This window comes from Loxodonta africana, chromosome 15 (assembly GCF_030014295.1).
Source record: "Loxodonta africana isolate mLoxAfr1 chromosome 15, mLoxAfr1.hap2, whole genome shotgun sequence".
Classification (NCBI taxonomy): Eukaryota; Metazoa; Chordata; class Mammalia; order Proboscidea; family Elephantidae; genus Loxodonta; species Loxodonta africana.
The window spans coordinates 2,493,263-2,514,472 of NC_087356.1; the positions used below are offsets into that span (position 1 = coordinate 2,493,263).

The 21,210-nt window shown below is 45.3% G+C and overlaps 1 protein-coding gene across 1 annotated transcript in view; it reads left to right on the top strand.

The window, feature by feature from the left end:
- The window catches only part of FER1L5 (fer-1 like family member 5), a 66,068-nt gene that overhangs the window by 19,189 nt on the left and 25,669 nt on the right, over positions 1 to 21,210 (top strand). Inside the window, 10 exon segments of the mRNA XM_023541145.2 lie at positions 2,983 to 3,013; positions 3,715 to 3,830; positions 4,035 to 4,158; positions 4,759 to 4,811; positions 6,611 to 6,679; positions 9,170 to 9,213; positions 9,303 to 9,385; positions 9,464 to 9,558; positions 10,499 to 10,624; positions 12,720 to 12,897. Coding sequence (XP_023396913.2) covers positions 2,983 to 3,013; positions 3,715 to 3,830; positions 4,035 to 4,158; positions 4,759 to 4,811; positions 6,611 to 6,679; positions 9,170 to 9,213; positions 9,303 to 9,385; positions 9,464 to 9,558; positions 10,499 to 10,624; positions 12,720 to 12,897 — 919 coding nt within the window.

The window sequence follows — 21,210 nt, forward strand, 5'->3', positions numbered from 1 at the left end:
GAAAGCTCCTTAGAGGCAAGGACGGCGAGACTGCGTCTTACATACTTTGGACATGTTGTCAGGAGGGATCAGTCCCTGGAGAAGGACGTCATGCTTGGCAGAGTACAGGGTCAGAGGAAAAGAGGAAGACCATCAACAGGGTGGATTGACACAGTGGCTGCAACAATGAGCTCAAGCATAACAACGATGGTAAGGACGGCGCAGGACTGGGCGGTGTTTCTTTGTGTTGTGCGTATGGTCGCTATGAGTCGGAGCCGACTCGACGGCACCTAACAACAACAACAACAACATCCCTAAGGGGTCATTTACCATGCCAGTCAGTCCTTGTATTTTCTGTCTAGACACTTGATCAGACTCGAGTTCAGTTTTTTCAGAAGATAACTCCAGCAGGAGGCAGAGAATATCTGTTTCTGTCTCCTCTTTTGTTGTTAACCAAAAAAAAAAAAAAAAACCCGCTGCCTTCAAGTGAATTCGGACTCGCAGTGACCCCATAGGACAGAGCAGAACCGCCCCAGGGTTTCCAAGGAGAAGGTGGTGGATTCTAATTGCCGGCCTTTTTGGCAGTAGCCAAGCTCTTAACCACTGCATTTAGATATATCACTTCTTTAGGGGTATCAAGTAGGTTTTTTTTTTAACAGTTTTGCTTTGGTGTATTTGATATACAATAAATTGCACCTATTTAACGCGTACAATTTAGTAAGCTTTGACATATTTATCCACCCATAAAATCGTCGCTGCAGTCAAGACAATGAACATAGTCAATCACCCCCAAAAGCTTCCCCGCTCTCCTTTGTATGCCTCCCCTCCTTCCCCCTCCCCCCTTCCCATGCCGAGACAGCCACTGACCTGCTTTCTGCTTCTGTAGATCTGTTTGCATATTCTAGAGTTTCGTATAAATGGGGTCACACAGTGTGTGTTCTTTTTTCTCCGTCTCCTTTCACTCTGAGCTTCCTCGGTGTGTGTGTCAGTGGTTGGTTTCTTTTTATTGCTGAGTAATATTCCATTGTGTGGATATACCGCAGTTTGTTTCGCCACTCAGCCATTGATGGACATTTACGTTGTTTTCAGTTTTTGGCTATTACAATAAAGCTGCTATGAACATTCATGTACAAATCTTAATATGGACATATGTCTTAATTTTTCTTGGGTAAATATGCATAAGTAGAATGGCTAGACCATCTGGTAGGTTTTTTCTAAAACTTTCAGTGTTTACCATTTTATCTTCCCGCCAGCAGTGAATTAGAGTCCCCGTTGCCCCACATTCTCGCCAACACTTGGTATACTCTGTCTTTAGTTTAGCCATTCTAACGCTGTGTAGCGGCATTGCGACGTGATTTCAGTCTGCATTCCTCTGATGACTGGTGATGTTGGGCATCTTTTCGTGGGCTTCTTTGCTATCTCTATATCTTCCTTGATAAAGTGTCTGCTCAAACCTTTTGCTCGTTTTTATTGGTTTGTTTGTTTCCTTATTACTGAGTTTTGAGGGTTGCTTATATATTCTCAATACAAGTCCTTTATCAGATATGGGATTTGCAAATATTCTCTCCCAGCCTGTGACTTGTCTTTTCATTCTCTTAAGCGTTTCTTTCAAGGAGAGAAGTTTTACATTTTGGTGAAGTCCAGTTTATCTATTTTTCTTTTATGGGTCATGCTTTTGGTGTTGCATCTAAGAACTCATTACCTATCTAACTCAAGAGGAGGGCTGGGGTTTTTAATTCTATTTTTTAATAATTTATTTGTTTTGTCATTGTTGTTCAGAATATCCACAGCAAAACATACACCAATTCAACGGTTTTTACAAGTACAATTCAGTGACATTGATCACATTCTTTGAGTTGCACAACCGTTCTCACCCTCCTTTTCTGAGTTGTTCCTCCTCAATTAACTTAAACTCATTGTCCCCTAGGGTTCCTAATCTAATCTTTCCAGTTGCTATTGTCAGTTTGATCCCATGTAGCTAGATTGTAAAATAGCATAATGGTCAAGGTAGACATTCTTTACTAGTTAAGCTAAACTATTGTCTGATTTTAAGAAGGCTTTTTGGTTTCAGGTTTAAAGATTCTCGGGACAATATTTTCAGGGGTTCATCCAACCTTCTTGATTCCAGAAAGCCTGAATTCCATGAGAATTTGAAATTTCTTCTGCGTTTTCCCCTTTTTGATCAAGGTTCTTCTACAGAATCTACGATCAAAATATTCAGTAATGGTAACCAGGCACCATCCAGTTCTTCTGGTCTCATGGCAAAGGAGGCAGTTGTTCACGGAGGCAATTAGCCACACAGAGGATGGCTGAGTTTCCAAGCAGACCCTCAGGCAGAATTCTGTGGCTGCTCTATGGAACCTTCTGATGTGGGTTGCAAGTGTGGTCAGAATGTTCTGAAGGTGCCTTGCCCCATACTGCCTTCAGTTCCACTCCACACCCCTCAGGCCTCTGTCAGAGACCATCTCCCAGGGAAAAGGGAAAAGCTATAGTTTCTTTGCCAACTCCTACCTTTACCACCCTTTTCCTCCAGGACCTCAGATACCCCTTCCCCATTCAGGGGAGAGTCAGCACTGTTGGTCGGGCAATGCAGTGTGGTAGTTAAAGGCTCTTTCGTCCAGACATCGTCATCTACTAGTTGTAAGACTTTAGGCACTTCTCTCTAACTCAGCACCATTCTCTGTAGAGTGGGGTGATAATAGTCCTATCTTATGGAAACCCTGGTGGTAAAGTGGTTAAGTGCTGTGGCTACTAACCAAAAGGTCAGCAGTTTGAATCCGCCAGGCGCTCCTTAGAAACCCTGTGGGGCAGTTCTACTCTGTCCTGCAGGATCGACCATAAGTCGGAATCAACTCAATGGCAATGGGTTTGTTTTAGAGATTAAAGGAGTTAAGGCAGAACGAGTGCTCAGGCACAGGTAACGAGTATTTTCATCATGTTAGTAGGATCACAAGTCTTGGCTGGAGGCCCTAACTAACCCTCACTCCGCTCTTGTTTTTTCAGACAGATATTGGGTTTATCTACCATTCTCCAGGTAGGTAGGTAACAGTTGTCATAAATACGTGTGTCTTCTGAGAAAAACCAGGCCAAGTATCAAAATGCCACCAAATCCCCATATCTTCACCACACAGGGGAGAGCATTAGAGATTATGAATTATTTTCTGTACTTGATAATATTTTAGTGTACTTTACCCTACTTTATAATAATAGCATTTGGGTCAAATGATAGCTTTTTATTTCAGCCTGGGATTTGATTTCTATTTTTTGAGGCCAGGGTTGGGAGAATTGAAGTCTGAGTAGAGATACCCACTGTGACCTGGCCCCAACATTTCAGGTTGAGGTTTGGACTTAGGGTTGGAGGAAATTCTTACCTCTACTGTATCTGGTTCCAGACCAGGTCAGTAAGAACTGTAAGTTCCTAGGGTGGGAAAGAGGGGTCCCTACTTCTAAAGTGAACATTTGGCAGCCCTGTGAGTGGACTATCATTGCCTAATGGTTAGGGTGGCTTCTGCTGTTCCTCCAGGATCTCAGGCAGATACAACCACTGCCCATTGCTGAGGACCAGAATAAATGAGACAGGTTTCCATTCCCCTCCCCGCTTAGAAACAAAGACTAACTTCAGGAAAGAGGGATTGGAGGCTGGACACTGGTCTCCCAGGGCCCCCTCTGCTTCCCCAGGTCACACACTCCTGGAGACTGGACTCTGGTCTCCTATGGCCCCCTCTGCTTCCCCAGGTCACACACTCCTGAGGGAGTGGTTAGGCCTCTGCCAGCCAGACAACCCCAGCAGTGGCTTGAGAGGCTACCTGAAAGTCACCATCTGTGCCCTTGGTGTGGGAGACCAGGCCATGGTGAGGCTTCCCCCTACACCCTCCTCAGGAACATTCCCTGTGGGGCTGCCTTCCTTGGAGCATCCTTGGACCCTCAAAGTAGCTTTTGATCCTCACATCCTTCCCTCTGTCCACTGCCCCAAGTGGGAGGTCAGGGAAGCATAGTCTGGTGGCCTTAGCTGTGACCTCCCCATGATTCTGACCTTATCCCACTGGTCTCTCCAGGTGGATCTAATGCTACCCTACAGGGCTGATGACACCGGCCCTAAGCTCTTCCAGTCGGCAGCAGTCCCGATCCACACAGCCCAACTGCAGTTCTTCATCTACTGTGCGGAGGACCTTCATCTCAGTTAGGATCAGAGTGGGGAGTGATACAGTGGTCCCCTACACAGCGGCATGCCGGATCCTCATGGGACTTCCCCGCTCCATTTTGACAATGACCTAAGATATGGGGTGGGGCCCTGGTGGCGCAATGGTTAAGAGCTTGGCTGCTGCTAACCAAAAGGTTAGCAGTTCAAGTTCACCAGCCGCTCCTTGAAAACCCTATGGGGCAGTTCTACTCTGTCCTGTAGGGTCACTGGAGTCAGAATTGACTCAATGGCAATGGGTTTGGTAAGATTTGGGGTGGGGGGCAGCGTAAGACTGAAATTGTCCAAGAATTGCTTTATGAAAGCCCCATGGGCACCCTTTAAATGGGTCTCATTCCCTTGACCTGTCTTTGATGTCCAGACTCCTTCTCAAAGTTGCCTATGTCAGCCCCGCTCCTGCCCCTTAAGGCCATGGAGTGCCATGACACACTGAAGGGGCAGAGTGGTAATTCTAGGCAGATCTTCCCAGGGACACCAAGCTAAATCTTGGGAGGGGGCTTTACTTCGTCCTGTCCCCTCCCTGCTTATTCCTCCCAAAAGAGTGCTGCTGTCTCAGAAGTCTTTTAACTTCTTGTTCATAGGGAAATACCAGGCAGCGAACCCTATGTTGGAGGTAGAACTAAGCGGGAAAAAGGTAAGCATACAAAGGGTCTAAGGCTTAGAAGAACTGACACTTGGAGAAAATAAAATAGTGTAGAGGAAGGGATGGTGGGTAGGACACCAGGAATTGTCTCCCAGCTTTTCCACTAAGGAGTGGTGTCTTAGTCAGTTAGTGCCGCTGTAACAGCAATACCACAGGTGGGCGGCTTTAACAAAGAGACATTTATTCTCTCACAGTCAAGGAGGTTAGAAGTCCAAATTCAGGGCGCCAGCTCCTGGGGAAGGCATTCACTCTCTGTCGGCTCTGGGGGAAGGTCTTTGTTATCACTGTTCCTCTGGTCTAGGAGCTTCTCGGCACAGGGACCCCAGGTCCAAAGGATGCACTCCCCTCTTGGTTCTTCATTCTTGGTGGCATGAAGTCCCTATATCTCTGCTCACTTCTCCTTTTATCTCTTGTAAGATAAAAGGTGATGCAGGCCCACAACCCAGGGAAACTCCCCTTACATCGGATCAGGGCTACAACCTGAGTAAGGATGTTGCGTTACACCCTAATTCTCTTTAACCACAGGCAGAGATTAGGATTTACAACACACAGGAAAATCACATCAGATCACAAAAGGGAGGACAACCACACAATACCAGGAATCACGGCTTAGCCAGGTTGACGCATATTTTGGGGGGACACAATAAAATCCATAACAAGCAGTATGGCCCCACTGGACCAGGAACTCCGTAAAGGCCAAAGGCAGAGTCCACATCTGATTCACCCCCGTATCCCTCTAGCCCTGCACCTTGCATGAGAAGATGCTCACTAGAAACCAAATGTAGTAACCAATGGGTGAATGGATGAGTGAATGAAACAACATGGCAACAAGCGAACAAACAACACTGAGTCTGCCACTGGTCCCCTTTGGACCTCAGTTTCGTCATCTGAAAATTGAAGATTCCAGGCCAGAGAGTGGCTGACATTCCATGAATCTTGAAGAACACAGAGTAGCGTTTTCCAAACATGCTGGTGGCGATATACGCAAAAAAAGGGCCCAGTGTTTAAATTTGGGGAACACTAGGTGAGAGTGAAACAGATTTGTCTCAAAATTCACAAACCATCATTTCCCCCATATTTTGTCACATGCCAGTTGTTAAATCTGGCCTACACTCAAAGTGGGAGTGATCAGCTCCACCTTTGGAAGGGAGGACCGCCCAAGAGTCTGTGGAGATATTTTAAAACCAGTACACAAGGGTTTATTTCCCAAAGGGTGGTTGGGGTGCCCCCGAAGTCAAAGATGACCTTGGGTGGTAAGTGGCATACATTAAAAAATTTTTTGTCTTAGATTGTATTAAAAAGTTTAAACAGTCCAACTAACTCAATTTCAAAGATATTATTGTTTAGAATAAGATAAGGCTTAGCAATTAGCTCAGTTGATGCTTTTAAAGGGTGTATACCATTGTGTGCTGTGCCATCAGCGATGTTTTTGCCCATTCTTCCGTGGGGATCTTAGAGTTTAACTGGCAAAATCTATTTGGATCTACTCGTTTAATGTAGTTAGTGACTCTGCCTCTATTTAAAAATTCAGCCAATTGAAAATTAATGGAAGGGAAAATATTAAGTAATCTCGATCTGGCAAAAAGGGAAGGATGAACATAAAGAACCGAAGCTGTAGCTGATGAGATGTTGTCCAAGGTGTCTTTAAACCAGGGGCCAGCACGATAGGCCCTGTGCTGCAGACGGCTGTCCATCAGCGGGCAGGAAGTGATGGCTGGGCGGGAGGCCCAAGGGGCTGTGCACAAAGGTGGGATCGGGCTGGCATTGACATTGCTTTGGGATGTTCCCAGCTCAAGACCAATGTGCAGACCCAAACCGAGAACCCGGTCTGGAACCAGATCCTGACCTTCCCGATTCAGGTATCGCTGCTCCTAGAAGCCAGGGCTAAGACCAGCACACCCCACCCTTCCCCCACTGCCCCTCAGACAGAAGGGCAGCGTTGGGGTGTTCGTGTGTGGGTGCGAGTGGGGGATGAGGGCCAAGAAGCACAGCAAGGGGGAGTTCCACCTGACGGGGAGCAGGAGGAAGGCTGGGAGGAATGGAAAACCTTATTTATCCAGTATTATTAAGAAATGGGGTCCCCGAGTGGCAAAATGGTTTGTGCTTGAGTGCTAACGGAAAGGTTGGCGGTTCGTATCCAGCCAGCAGTGCTGCGGAAGAAAGCCCAGGTGATTTACTTCTGTAAGATCATAGCTACTGAAAACCCTGTGGAGCACAGTTCTACTCGAAACCCTGTGGGTCACCATGAGCCAGAATAGACTTAATAGGTAGCTGGTTTTGTTTTTTTATTAAGAAAGGAGCTGGGCGAAGCTTTCCAGAGAACTTAAAAGTGCCCTTTTACCACATTACAAGACAAGGCAAACAAAACATTTGAAAGACCCACCCTAAACTGTATTATACATTTTCTTATCTCCTGGGCAAAGGGCCTGAATATAACTCTCGGTTGAAGGCCTAGAGGCGTGACTGGGGACGTAGTTACACACTGGGCTGCACGGAGAGATAAGCGGTCTCAGGCTGCTGCTGTTTGTGGCCTCTGTAGTCTGACCTTACAGCCTTTTACCAAAAAAAACCAAACCCATTGCTGCCGAGGCAACCGGGACTCATAGGGTCACTATAGGACAGGTTAGGGCTGCCCCAAGGTGTTTCCGAGGAGCAACTGGTGGATTTGGACTGCTAGCCTCTTGGTTGGCAGCCAAGCTCTCAACCACCTCACCACCAGGGCTCCTACGGACTTTAGGCCTCCTCGATCACCTGTCCCTATTCGCTAGAAGCCCTGGTGTAGCAGTAACTGCCTTTTGACTCTTCCTGGTTCTCAGCACCGTGTACAAAATAAAAACCTTTCTGAGCAACACCTTGAACTCTCCCACAAGCCCAATGCGCAGAACTTTCTGTGACACTGATTTGGCCCCCCAGAAAGTGGCTAGCTTTCTTAGACATTCTGTGTGTGCCAACACATTTAATTAGCTCATGAGCTGCTCTCCTCTCTCTGCTGGACCCCCCTCTTCATTTCTCCTGGAAGCTTTCTTCCCCAGTCTGACTCCTGTTAAATCCTAATTTTTAACGATTGCTCATAACCCCCACCTCCTCAGATGATTCTACAGACTCTAAAAGTATGAAGAACAAACAAACAAATCCGTTTTGGAAAAAGTACAGCCAGAGTGCTCCTTAGAAGTGAGAATGGTGAGACTTTGTCTCACATACTTTGGACATTTTATCAGAAGGGACCAGTCCCTGGAGAAGGACATCATGCTTGATAAAGTAGAGGGTGAGCAAAAAAGAGGAAGACCCTCCTCAGGATGGATTGACACAGCGGTTGCGACAATAGGCTCAAGCGGGACAATGATTGTGAGGATAGCACAGGACTGTTGTACATAGGATCACTATGAGTCAGGATTGACCCACTGGCATGTAACAATAACAACAACAAAAATAGGAAGAGACCTGAGAAGGGGCCCAGTCCCTGCCCTACCAGGCTAAGCTCCCTCCCCCCGGTCCCTTGCCATGAGGAGCACTCAGGGACCTTCCCTGCAGATTCTCTGATGCTCTGTGCGTGCTCAGAATGTCAGGAAGCCCTCCCTCATGTTCAGCCCCCTTCAGGATCAGAACCAGCTCTTCTTCCTCCCTGGGAAGACAGTCCTCTCCTTTCCTGTACAAACACCCCCAAACCCTCACCCATTTCCTGCAGAACAGTCTCCCGAGCCCTTGCCATTTGGATGCAGGCCTGATTGTCACTAAACTAGTTGCCACTGAGTTGACTCTGACTCATGGCGACTCCATGTGTGTCAGAGTAGAGCTGTGCTCCATCGGGTTTCAATGGCTCTTCTTCCTTGGTGGTAGGAAGATCGTCGCCTTCCCACTTCTGGGATGGTTCGTTTTAAGCCTAGCGAGATGAAAAAACTGACCAAACCCTTCGTTAGGTTCCCATAGACTTCATTTGCATGGTCTCACCCCTACAGGGGTGCCATGAACTTTATGTGCGTTATTAGCAAGCTATCCAGTCCCCTCGGTGAGCCACGATTACCTCATTTGTTACAAGACCATGGCGAGAAAGGCCACACAAAAGCGATCCATTGTACCACACCAGGCTTTTCTTCTGAGGTGCCTCTGGGTGGACTTGAACCTTCAACCTTTTGGTTAGCAGCCAAACACATTAACCGTTTTCACCACCCAGGGTCTCTGAAGGTCCGTTAGCTCCATGGTAATTTCACCTTTGTCTGTGATTCAATGACTCATTGGTAACCAAGTCAGGCCTTGGACCTACCCCAGGACTTCCCGGCTGCTCTTAACAATCTTCCAGGGGCCAGAAGGCCCAAGCCCATGCCCACTGCTGTTCTGCCTTCCTCTTGCAGCTGCCCTGCCTCTCCAGCTACATCAAGTTGCGAGTCTTGGACTGGTGAGCAAATGGGCTAAGGCTGAAGCTCGTGCAGGGAGGAGAGAGGCAGGGCCAGGTCGGGGCTCAGCCTGCAGAGTATGTTTCCCCAGCCTCCAGAAGGATTGCCGGGATGAGATCGGAACTGTCAGCCTGTCTCTCAACCAGATCTCGTCCACCGGTGCAGAGATGGAAGGCAAGCAGAATCTCCAGCCCCAGCCTCCCGCGTCTCTCCCCCGTGGGCCCCACCACTTCTCATCCTATCTTCTTTCAGGAGTGTACTCTGGCTTCCTACCCTGCTTTGGCCCCAGCTTCCTGACTCTCCACGGGGGTAAAAAGGCCCCTTTCAGGATCCAGGAAGAAGGCACTGTAAGCATCTCCTTTCAGCTCTAGGGAACAGTGGATGTTTTGCCTATCATGCGTAAGGCTCGGGGAGGACCCGGACTTGCTTTCTGTCCATGGGGGTTCTAGTAGTGGACACAAAGTCCCCACATAAATAACCACGGTAGATATAGGACATGGGGTGTGGCATGAAGAAGGAACACCTGGAGTGCTCTAGACATTCACTTAACCCGAGATGAGACCTCAGGTGAGCTTGTCAGCAGGCGCAAAGGACATTTAACACCAAGGAAGAGGGAGATGTAGAAAACTACTGGATTATTCCAAACTCTGGTTATAAATGCCAGAAACCTAACTCAGACTGGCTTAACCATCCAGGGAATGAGGTTGGGGAGGATCTGAGTGAAGAAGAGCTGTAGGAGCAGACTCTCAGCACCATGAAGAGGCTCCCTCCCTCTTGCTCTGTGTCATCTCTGCTGGTTTTATGCCTTGGCCTCATTCTCCCCTACTGCAGTCAGGCCTCCATGCAGGCAACATGGCCTCTGAAGCCTCTAACAGGAATCCCAGGGCAGCATTCTAATTGGCCTGCTCAGGTCATATGTGCTCCTCTTGGACCTATCACCATTGCCAAGGAGGTTAGGCATACCCTGATTGGCCAGACTGTGAAAACAAACTCAGTAGTTGTCATGCCCCCCCCCCCCCCACCAAGCATGGAGCATTTATGGGGAACAGGTGCTTCGGGTGGCTGGGAGGTAGAGCAGGGGAGCCATGGGAGCTGAGGACGCAGAGGAAGATCGGGGCCAGAGGTTTTCTGGCACAGCGGTGTCTGGAGTACCTGAAATTCCTTCCCGGGACTATGGTTCCATAGATCTTCCTCAAGCCAGCCCCAGGCAGGCACGGGATTCAGGGGAGATTTGCCCGCTCTTCTTCCCTCACCCTTTTTTTCTGATTTCCTCTGTTGCCCAAGTAGTGTCCTGACTCTGTTAAGGATGGTTTAGCTTATCGAGGCCGAGTCTTCCTGGAGCTAATCACCCACATAAAATCCCATCAAGATTTTAAGATAAAGGATCTCTCCCATGAAGTGACCAGGATGGAGGTAATCACGGGAAACAGGTAACCCAGGAAAAAAATAGACCTTCTGCCTGTCCAGATCCACTGTGGGCCCCAGTCTCTGACTACTCACAGCCTTGGCCACAAGGTTTCTGAAGCCTTGGCCACCAGCCGAATACTCTACTGAATCCGGAAAGATGATTGATCGATTGCCTGAGTGTTTTTTAAGCCCCTGGTTGCTTAGTGGCTAAGAGCTATGACTGCTAACCAAAAGGTCCACAGTTCAAGTCTACCAGGTGCTCCTTGGAAACCCAATGGGGCAGTTCTACTCTGCTCTGTAGGGTCACCGTGAGTCGGAATCGACTTGACAGCAATGGGTTTGGTTTTCGGGTTTTGGGGGAGCTTAATGCTGTGCCAGACCAAGGGTTAGGGGGCTCAGGAAAGACAAGGTTTTCTTTTAAGAAATGCATAGTCTAGTTAAGGAGAAATGGTGTTTCTTCATGACCTAATGTCTCAGGGCTTTGTGAAATAACCTAAGAGGCTTGGATGTTTTCCTGAAGGCAGTGAAGGGCGGCTGAGGCAGAAAAGGCCAGGAAGACCTGTGTTAAGAATAGGCTGGGCTGAAATAATTTGATAAAGGGAGCGATAATGGTTACACAACAGGAAGAATGTAATCAACGTCACTGAATTATACACGTAGAAATTTGTTGAACGGGCAAATATTTTATTGTGTATGTTTTCACCATAATGAAAAAAAAAAATAGATTGGAGCTTAAGGGCCTAAGTCAGGTTCACCCAATAAAGGGAAAGGGAGATGTCGTCTTGGTGGGGAGAAGAGGGAAGGTTCCCGAATGATCAGAACTAGTGACTAACAGGACATCAGAAGTGAAGTCATCTCCCCAAGCTGACGCCCATTTTCCGGCTTGGGTGATGAGGTGGTCAGGGGCAGCACCCACCAGGATGAGCTGCCTGGAGGAGGAGCAGGGGGAGATGAACCATCCGTCTCTGGCTTGTGTTTGTGAGACATCCGTGTAGACCAGCCTCAGAGACTGCTGGACCCTGGGTCTAGGGGTGTGGTCCGCACACTGGAATTTGAACCAATGGTGTGGAAGAAATTGCCCTGGGAGAGTAGTGAAAGGAGAAAGGGGCTGAGGAGGGAGCCTACCAGCCACAGTCTAAGAGGCGGTAGAGGAGGAGGGTTTGCAGAGGAGACTGAGGAGGAGTCTTCTGAGGAGTGCAGCCTCAGGACGGGAGAGTTGCAGAAACGAGTGATCTACAGGCCTGAATGTGGCTCAGAGAAAGGATGAGCACTCAAAAGTGCCTGTTGGCTCTTCGGAATGCGCCCGTAGCCCTTGGTCAGGAGAGATGCCAGGCCGCCATAGATGGGAGGGAGAATTGGAGATGGTTCGTAGAGGCAATGCTTGTAAAAAATGACTGAAACTCTAATGGGGATTTATTAGGTGGTAGCTGGCGAGAGAAGGAGGGTGGTTTTTTAAGACAGAGGAGACCTGAGGTAGTGCACAGACTGGTAGAGTACAGGGGGTTAGCAGAAGTTGGCAGCAGAAAAAAGGGGGGGGTGGGTAACATAATGGCTAGAGCACCGGGGAGGTGGGAGGGATGGTGGGGAGAGTGGGCAGCTGGGGCAGAAAGTAGAAAGACTCGTCTTCTCTAGGGCTTCTCTAGGGTGAAGAGCCACAGAGGGAAAAGGACAGTCAAGAGGGATGAGCACAACCTCAACCACACTACCTTGCCCACATCCATCTCATATGAGGAGGGGGTTTAGGCAAAAAGGAGGGGAGCGGCTCCTCTACATGGAGTGGGGGCAGGGTGGCTCAACTCAGAGCCTTGCCTAACCAGGGAGGACACACTGTGCCTGATTTTGGGAAGGGAAGGAAGCGGGCTGCCTGGGTGGAGTGAGCCAGGTGATGGAGGTCCTGGGAGGAACTGCTCTTGATCAGCCAGGCACAAGGGAGCCAAGTCAGAGTTTTGAGGGGAGGTGAGGGGTTCAATGACAGTCTAACTCACCCTGAAGGGAAGCAAAGATGGCTTTTGAGAGGCACAAGGATCATCATCCTTGCCTTCCTGCCTGTCTTGTTTGTCTCTTGGTTTATGTATTGGTGATGTGGGGGTTATTGTTCTAGAAACAACAGAACCGCCAAAAGTACGGGCTGTGTGTCATCTTCCTCTCCTGCACTATGATGCCCAACTTTAAGGACCTGATCCAATTCGAAGTCAGCATCGGCCACTATGGAAACAAGATGGACCTGAATTACAAGCCTCTAGTCTCAACCACGCAGTACAGCCCAGTGATATATGATGGTAATAGTCAGACCCAATCAAAAAGTAGAGAGCATCCAGTGCATACCAGGGTCTATGCTATGCCCTCTCAAGTGTATTAGCTCATGTGACATTCATAGCCATTATTAACTCACATTTCACGGATGAGGAAATGAGCTTCAGAGAGAAGTCACCTGCCAAAGCAGAGCTAGTAGGTAGTGACTCAGGAGTTGAAAGTAGGTCTTGACTTCAGTACACTACATTTTACACTACAACTTTCTCAACCCCATCTTCTCCCCTACTACCATCCCCAACCATCTGTATACCACTCACCAATTCATCTATCCATCCAACTACCCATTTATCCACTACCTACCCATCCACCAATTTTTTTTTTTTTTTTACCCATCCACCACCATCCATCCATTCATCTATTCAATCTCACCTATCATTCTCCCAAGGACCCAACCAACCACCCATCGACCCGTTCATCCACTTACCCAATATCCATTTATTGGGCATCTACTCTTGATTGGGCAATACAGAATAGTGGTCGTTGTCAAAGTACAGTCCCGGGGCCAGCAGAATGAACATCATCTTAGAACTTGTCAGAAATACAAATTCTTGCCCACACCCCAGACATATAGAATCAGAAAATCTGGGGATGGAGCCCAGCACACTATGCTTTAACAAGCCCTCTGTGTGATTCAGATACATGCTAAAGTCAGAGAACTGAGGAGGAGAACGTTCATTTTTGTCAGGGTCACCACCTCGTTACCCACCTAGAGCCTTTCCACCCTTCCCACTTCTCAACCTGTTTTTGTTTATAACAGCTTAATTGAGACATAATTCACATACCATATAATTCGCCCCTTTAGAGTATACAATTGAATGATTTTTAGTGTATGTACCAACTTGTACAACCTTCACCACGATCAATTTTAGAACGTTTCATCACCCCAAAGAGACCCTTTAGCAGTCACTCCCTATCTCACCCCAACTTTCTCAGTCCTAGGTAATCACTAATTTACTTCCTGTGTCTATAGATTTTCTGATCCTGGACGTTTCATATAAATGGAATCATATAGACATACGTACAGAAGACTGGCTTCTTTCACTTAGCATATGTTCTACCTATTTTTAAAATTATGAAATATAGATACAAAAAGTATATAAAATGTATATATATGGTTTACAGAAAAACAATAAAATGAATTCTCATGAACTCGTCATCCAGTTTAAAAGACAGAAAATTGTCAGCATCTTAAAGGGCCCCCTCATGCCTGCCCCAGATTCATTCATCCAAGCAGTAGTCATGATCTTGACTCTTGTGTTAATCTCTTCCTTGCTTTTCTTTTTAATTTTACCACCTATGTGTGTATTGGAAACCCTGGTTTTTTAGTTGCTTAGATCTACCACTGCTAACCAAAAGGTCAGCAGTTCAAATCCTCGAGGCACTCCTTGGGAACTCTATGGGGCAGTTCTACTCTGTCCTGTAGCATTGTTATGAGTCAGAATCGGCTCGAAGGCTCTTGGTTTATGTGTATATCCCTAAACAGCACAGTGCTTTTGCATCTGTACAAGCGGAATTTTTCGGTCTGTATTCCTCAGTGTTGCTTCTTGTGCTCAAGATAAATTTTCTTTTTAAATATTGGTATGTGGAGCTGCAAATCATTTCCATTTCTTTGTGTGTTCCACTGTGTGATTATACCACGAGTTATGGGATACATGTGGATATTTAGGTCACATCTCTGTTTGCTACTGTAATTTTGTCATAAACATTCCTGTACTTGTCTCCTGGTCACAAGTGTAAGACTTCCTCTAAATTATGTACCTAGGAGTGGAAGAGAAACTCAAAGCAAAAGCAATCACACAAAATCATGCTCTTAGCAGCAGCGGTACGAGAATCCCTGTTACTCTAAGTTCTCACCAACATCGGATGCTGCCCAGCCTTTTCATCTTGGCCGATCTGATAGCCATGAAATAGCATCTCCTGTGGTCCTAATTTGCGCTTCCCTGATTACAAACGAGTGCTGCGCTATTTGTTTTTTCCTCATCTGCGAAAAGCCCACTCGTGTCTTTTGCCCATTTTTCTATTTGGCAGTATTTTTCTTACCGACTTCCACATTATTTCTTCTGGGGTGCAATCTTTTGTCAGATGTGTGCATGGTAAATAACTTCTCCAAGTTTGTGGCTCATCTCGTCCTTCTTTCAATGGTGACATTTTATTATTTATTTTTATTGAGGTATTATTTACATACCATAAAGTGCATAGATTTTAAGTGTACAGTTTGATTCGTTTTGATAAATATATACAGGTATAACCACCAGTCCAGTAATGATTTAGAAATTTCCATCGCCTGAGGACGCTGCCGTCTGTCTTTGTTCTCTCTCCCCTGCCCCTGGGGCAGTCACTGCTGTCCTGTCCGTCTCTAGTGCTTAGTTTCTGCTTCTTCTATAATTCACATGAATGGAATCATACAGCGTGACACTGTTCGTTTTTTTAATGGCTTCTTTTGCTTAACATAGTAGTTTAGAGATTCATCGATGTTACCCGTAGCAGTATTCTGCCTCCCCTCTGCCCCTCCCATAGTATTCCATGGTGTAAATTTAATAGTTTATCCATTTACCTGTTTGTGGACATGTGGGTTGATTCAAGCTTTGGAGTATTATAAATAAATTTGCTATGAACACTCTTGTACAAGTCTTTTTGTGGAAACAAGCTTTCATTTCTCCTGGGTAAATACCTGGGGGTGGAACTGGAGTTTTGTAAGAAAGAGCCTAACGGTTTTCCGAAGAGGTTGTAGAGTTTACAACCCCACAGCAGTGTTTGAGAGTCCCATTTGCTCCACACCCTCACCGACGCTTGGTATTGTCTGTCTTTTTCATTTGAACTATTCTAGTGGGTGTGAGTGGAGCCCCCCGGGGGCGGCGAAGTGGTTAAGAGCTCAGGCTGCTAACCAAAACGCCAGCAGTTCGAATCCACCAACCGCTCCTTGGAAACCCTATGGGGCAGTTCTATTCTACTCCATCGTATACAGTCTTCCTGCGGGTCAGAATCGACTCTGAAGGCACACAACAACAACAGTGGGTGTGAAGTTGTACTTCACTGTAGTTTTAATTTGCATTTCTCTGATCACTCATGATGCTGGCATCTTTCATAAAGCGGGGTGTTCAAGTCTTTCGCATACCCATTCATTGGCTTATTTGTCTCATATTGAATTGCAGGAGTTCCTTTATATTTTGGATACAAGTCCTTCTTCAGATCTATGTTTTGCTAATTTTTTTTCCAGTCTGTGGCTTGACTTTTCAATTCCCAAATAGTGTCTTTTGAAGATGAGCAGTTTCTAATTTTAATTATCTTTTCCGTTGTGATTTGTCCATTATGTGGTCTAGGAAAAGTTTGTCTATACCTAGATCATGAAGATGTTCTCTTAGGTTTCACTCTACAAGCTTTATGGTTTTAGCTTCTTTATTTAGGTCTATGATCTAACGTGGCTTAATCTTTTTATATGACTTAAGGGAATGTTCTCTTAGGTTTCACTCTACAAGCTTTATGGTCTTAGCTTCTTTATTTAGGTCTATGATCTAACGTGGCTTAATCTTTTTATATGACTTAAGGGAAGGGTTGAGATTATTTTTTTCTATACAGAACTCCAGTTCAGCACCATTTGCTGAAAAGACTATGCTTTCCCCCACTGAATTACTTTGGTATCTTTGTCAAAAATCAAGGAACCGTATGTGGGTGGGTCTCTTTTAGAATTTCTATTCCGTTCCCTTGTCTATTTGTCTCTCCTCAAGCCAACATCACATCACCTCAGTTATTGTAACTTTATAACAAACACCAAAATCAGGTAGTAAAAGTCCTCCAACTTCGTTCCCCTTTCTCAAAATAGTCTTGGTTATTCTGATTCCTTTTCACTTTTATATACATTTTAACCTCAGCTTGACAATTTCTACAAAAAGCCTGCTGGAATTTTTCTGTCTTCTTTTGTTTTCATCAAGTGGTTTCGGCTTCCTCGCTTTTGTTTTTTAGTAACGCACAGTATCTCCCCTACTGACTGACCAGCTAACAGCTCTGCCTTATTTTAGTGGTTGCTCTGGAGATGATAATATCGACTCCCCTGAATTAATATTACACCACTTCACATATAATGTAAAAACTTTATAACGGTATAATTGCTTAGTCCTTGTTTGGTTTTAGCATCAAAGTTATACTAGCCTCAGGAAATTGAGTAGCAATTCCTTTTTTTACTCTCTGGAAGTATTTGGGTAAGATTGGAATTATCTGTTTTTTTTTTTTTTTTTTTAGAAAGTTTAGAAGTGGTCTCTAAATTTGAACCTTATCTGTGATGATTTAAATACTGACTTAATGATTACACAGCTTTTCTAGTTCTTCTTATTTCAATTTTGGTAAGTTAATTTGCCTAGGAATATGACAATATGTTGTTGTTGTTAGGTGCCGTCGAGTTGGTTCTGACTCATAGTGACCCTATGTAGGACAGAACAAAACACTGCCTGGTCCTGAGCCGTCCTCATGGTCGTTGCTATGCTTGAGCCCGCCGTTGTTGCAGCTGCCGTGTCAGTACATCTCATTGAGGGTCTTCCTCCTTTTCGCTGACTGTCTAGTTTACCAAGCATGATGTCCTTCTCCAGGGACTGGTCCCTCCTGATAACCTGCCCAAAGTATGTGAGATGAAGCCTTGTCACCCTCGCTTCCAAGGAGCATTCTGGCTGCACCTCCTCCAAGACAGATTTGTTTGTTCATTCTTTAGGTGGTCCGTGGTAGAGTCAATATTCTTCAACAACACCATAATTCAAAGTGTCAACCCTTCTTCAGTCTTCCTTATTCATTGTTCATTGAAAATATACACATGTACATATACCTAATCTAAGTTTTCACAATTTTCCGCATAAAATTTTTTGTGATGTGTACATTATTGCTCTCTATTTAATCTCTGAAAAATCTGAAGATAAACCCGTTTTTAATTTTTTGTTGTGTGTGTGCATGCCTTCTTTTTATCTTGATAAGTCAGAGTTTTCCAATCTTACAGAATTAAAAACAATGCTGCCAGTAAGTAACCTCATCCATAAGTCAGTTCACACACAAATCAGTGTATCGGTAGGACAAATCACTCGAAGTGGAATTGGCTAAAGGGTGTTTGCACCTTAGCAGATATCGTAAAACTGCCCTCTGTGTTGGTCATTTTCCCATTTGTTCTCAATCCCTCCAGCGAGGGGAGACCCTTGCATGCCCTACTGTATACTTTAGTGGCTGGACTTCTGCAAAGGACATACGTTTCCCTCGCCAGCTGATAGAAGGGGAGAGGATGTTGTTCTCTCTCTGTGTTTCTGGAGCTTCTCTGAAAGTAGCTGCTTCCCTTCAGAGATCCCAGGTTGCAGTGCCTCCTCCTTGGTGGCCCAAGAACCAGTTGGGTGCCCCCACTCCATAGTTCCAGCCCAGGCTAGGACACCATTACTGATTGGGCATCCCCTTCTGGGTGCTTCAAATACCCTGTGCAGCACCCTCAACGATGGTTGAATGTCTGTAACACCTCTGCCTCCCTCTGTTCTCCAGCCCAAACAGGAGTAACTTCTTCCCCCATTACTACTCTCTGGGTGATCTCACTTCCCCCTTTTTGACTTCTTGGCCTTTTTGCCACATTTTCTCTATTAAACCCATCTTGAAAATATCCCCCAGACTCCTAGTTGCTATCAAGTCGGTTCCAATTCGTGGCAACCCCGTGTCAGAGTAGGGCATGGTCTTTCTCTTTCCTGATTGGACCCTGACTGATAATCCACTACAGAGGTTGTATCGTTTACACTCCCGACAGCAATCAATAAAATCTGGTATTAAACTCCGGGGATTTTGCCAGTCTGATAAGTGAAAATTGTATTTCAGTGCAGTTTAATTTATATTTCTGTCAATATAAGCGAGGGGTGGCATCTTCCCATCCATTTAAAAGTCATCTGCATTCACTTTCCTGTGAACTGTCCCTATAATTTTCTCTTTTATTCTATTGGGACGTTGGTCATTTAATTATTGATATCTAGAATCCCTTCACATAGTAGGGAGGTTAGGCCTTTGTGACATGAGTTGTAAGTATTTTCCCTTTTATAGTTATAATTATTTGTCTTATAATTTTGTTTATGGTATCCCCCCACCATGGAGACTTTTTTTTTGCCTCAAACTTTTTCTTTTATGGTTCCTAGATTTTGAGTCATAATTAGAAAGGTTTTTTCCATTCCAAATTTATTAATCTCCCATGCTTTCTTCTAGAAGTTTATGGTTTCTTAAAGTTTCATAGCTCATATCTTTACTTTTTCTAATATTTTTTCCCTATAAATGTCTTGATCTTTTGTCCAGCTGCCCAACCATTCTTTATGTTTAAGGTCCAGTAGCTTTATCCTCAGTGTTGACACTTTTGGACCAATTTTCCCTGGCATATGGCGTGCTCTTTCGATATAGACTCGAATCTTCTTTTCTTTGTGAGTAATTTATTTAATGGTATAATTTACACACCATAAAATCCACCTGTTTTGTACAGTTCAATGATGTTTGTGCAACTGTCACCATGTCCACATTTAGAATATTTCCATCACCCACGAGAGGCATCTGGGGCCTTAAACACTAGCAAGCAGCCATCTAAGATGCATGAATTGGTCTCAGCCCACCTGGAGCAAAGGAGAATGAAGAACACCAAGGACGTACGGTAAAGATCAGCCCAAGAGACAGAAAAGGTCACACAAACCAGAGACTCCGTCAGCCTGAGACTGGAAGAACTAGATGACGCCTGGCTACCACCGATCCCTGCCCTGACAGGGAACACAACAGAGAATCCCTGACGGAGCAGGAGAACAGTGGGATGCAGACCTCAAATTCTTATAAAAAGACCAGACTTAGTGGTCTGACTGAGACCAGAGGGACCCTGGTGGTCATGGTCCCCGGACCCTTTGTTAGCCCAAGATTGGAACCACTCCCAAAGCCAACTCTACAGACAGGGATTGGACTAGACTGTAAGATAGACAATGATACTGGTGAGGAGTGAGCTTCTTGGCTCAAGTAGACACTTGAGACTGTGGGCAACTCCTGTCTGGTGGTGAGATGAGAAGGCAGAGAGGGACAACAGCTGGTTGAATGGACACGGGGAATACAGGGTGGAGAGGAGGAATGTGCTGTCATCAAGAGGAGAGCAGCTAGGAGTACACAGCAAGGTGTGTATAACTTTTTGTACGAGAGACTGACTTGATTTGTAAACTTTCACCTAAAGCACACACAAAAAAAGAATGTTTCCACCATCCCGAGAGCCCTTGTTTGCAGTTATCCTTGTTTTCAACATTCCTACCCCAGCCCCACACAACCACTACTCTGCTTTCTGTCTCTATATATTTGCCTTTCCTGTACATTTCATAAAGGAGCCCCAGTAGTGCAGAGTTTAAGTGCTCAGCTGCTAACTGAAAGGTCAGCAGTTCAAATCCACCAGCTGCTGTGCTGGAGGAAGACGTGGCAGTCTGCTTCTGTAAAGATTATAGCCTTGGAAACCCTGTGGGGGGCAGTTCTACTCTGTCCTATAGGACTGCTGTGAGTTGGAATTGCCTCAGCAGCAACAGGTTTGGGTTTTTTGGTTTGGTACATTTCATATACATGGAATCACAAACAAAATGTGGTCTTTTGCATCTGGCTTCTTTCATTTAATGTAATGCTTCTGAGCTTCATCCATGCGGTAGCATGTGTCAGTACTTCATTCATTTTTATTGCTAAATAGTATTCCATTGTATGGATGGACCATTCACCAATTGTTAATCTGTTTGTCACGTGGTGGACATTGTTTCCACTTCTTGGTTATCATGAATAAAGCTGCTAGGGACATTGGTGTGGAAGTCCTTGTAGGGACATAGGCTTTCATTTCTTTTGGATGGATACTTAGGAGTGGAATGGCTTTTTAAAAAACTGTCAAATTTTCTGAAGTGACTGTTCCCCCAGCAATATATGACAATTCCAGCTTCTCCACGTCTTCACTAACACTTGTTACTATCTGTCTTTTTTATTTATTAGAGTTATTATAGTGAGCGTGTAGTGGTGTTGTGGTTTTAATTTGCATTTCTCTAATATCTAAGGATACTGGTCATCTTTTCATGTGATTATCAGTCATTTGTATGTCTTCTTTGGTGATATGTCTATCAAAATCCTTTGTCTAGTTTTTAATTGGGTTGTTTACCATATTAAGTTGAAAAAACTCTTTATATAGTCTGGATGTAAGTCCTTTATCAGATGCATGCTGTGGGTTACTGGGTATGCTTTGCAAATTGTCTGTGGTTTGTCTTCATTTCCTTAATGGTGTCTTTTGAATTGCA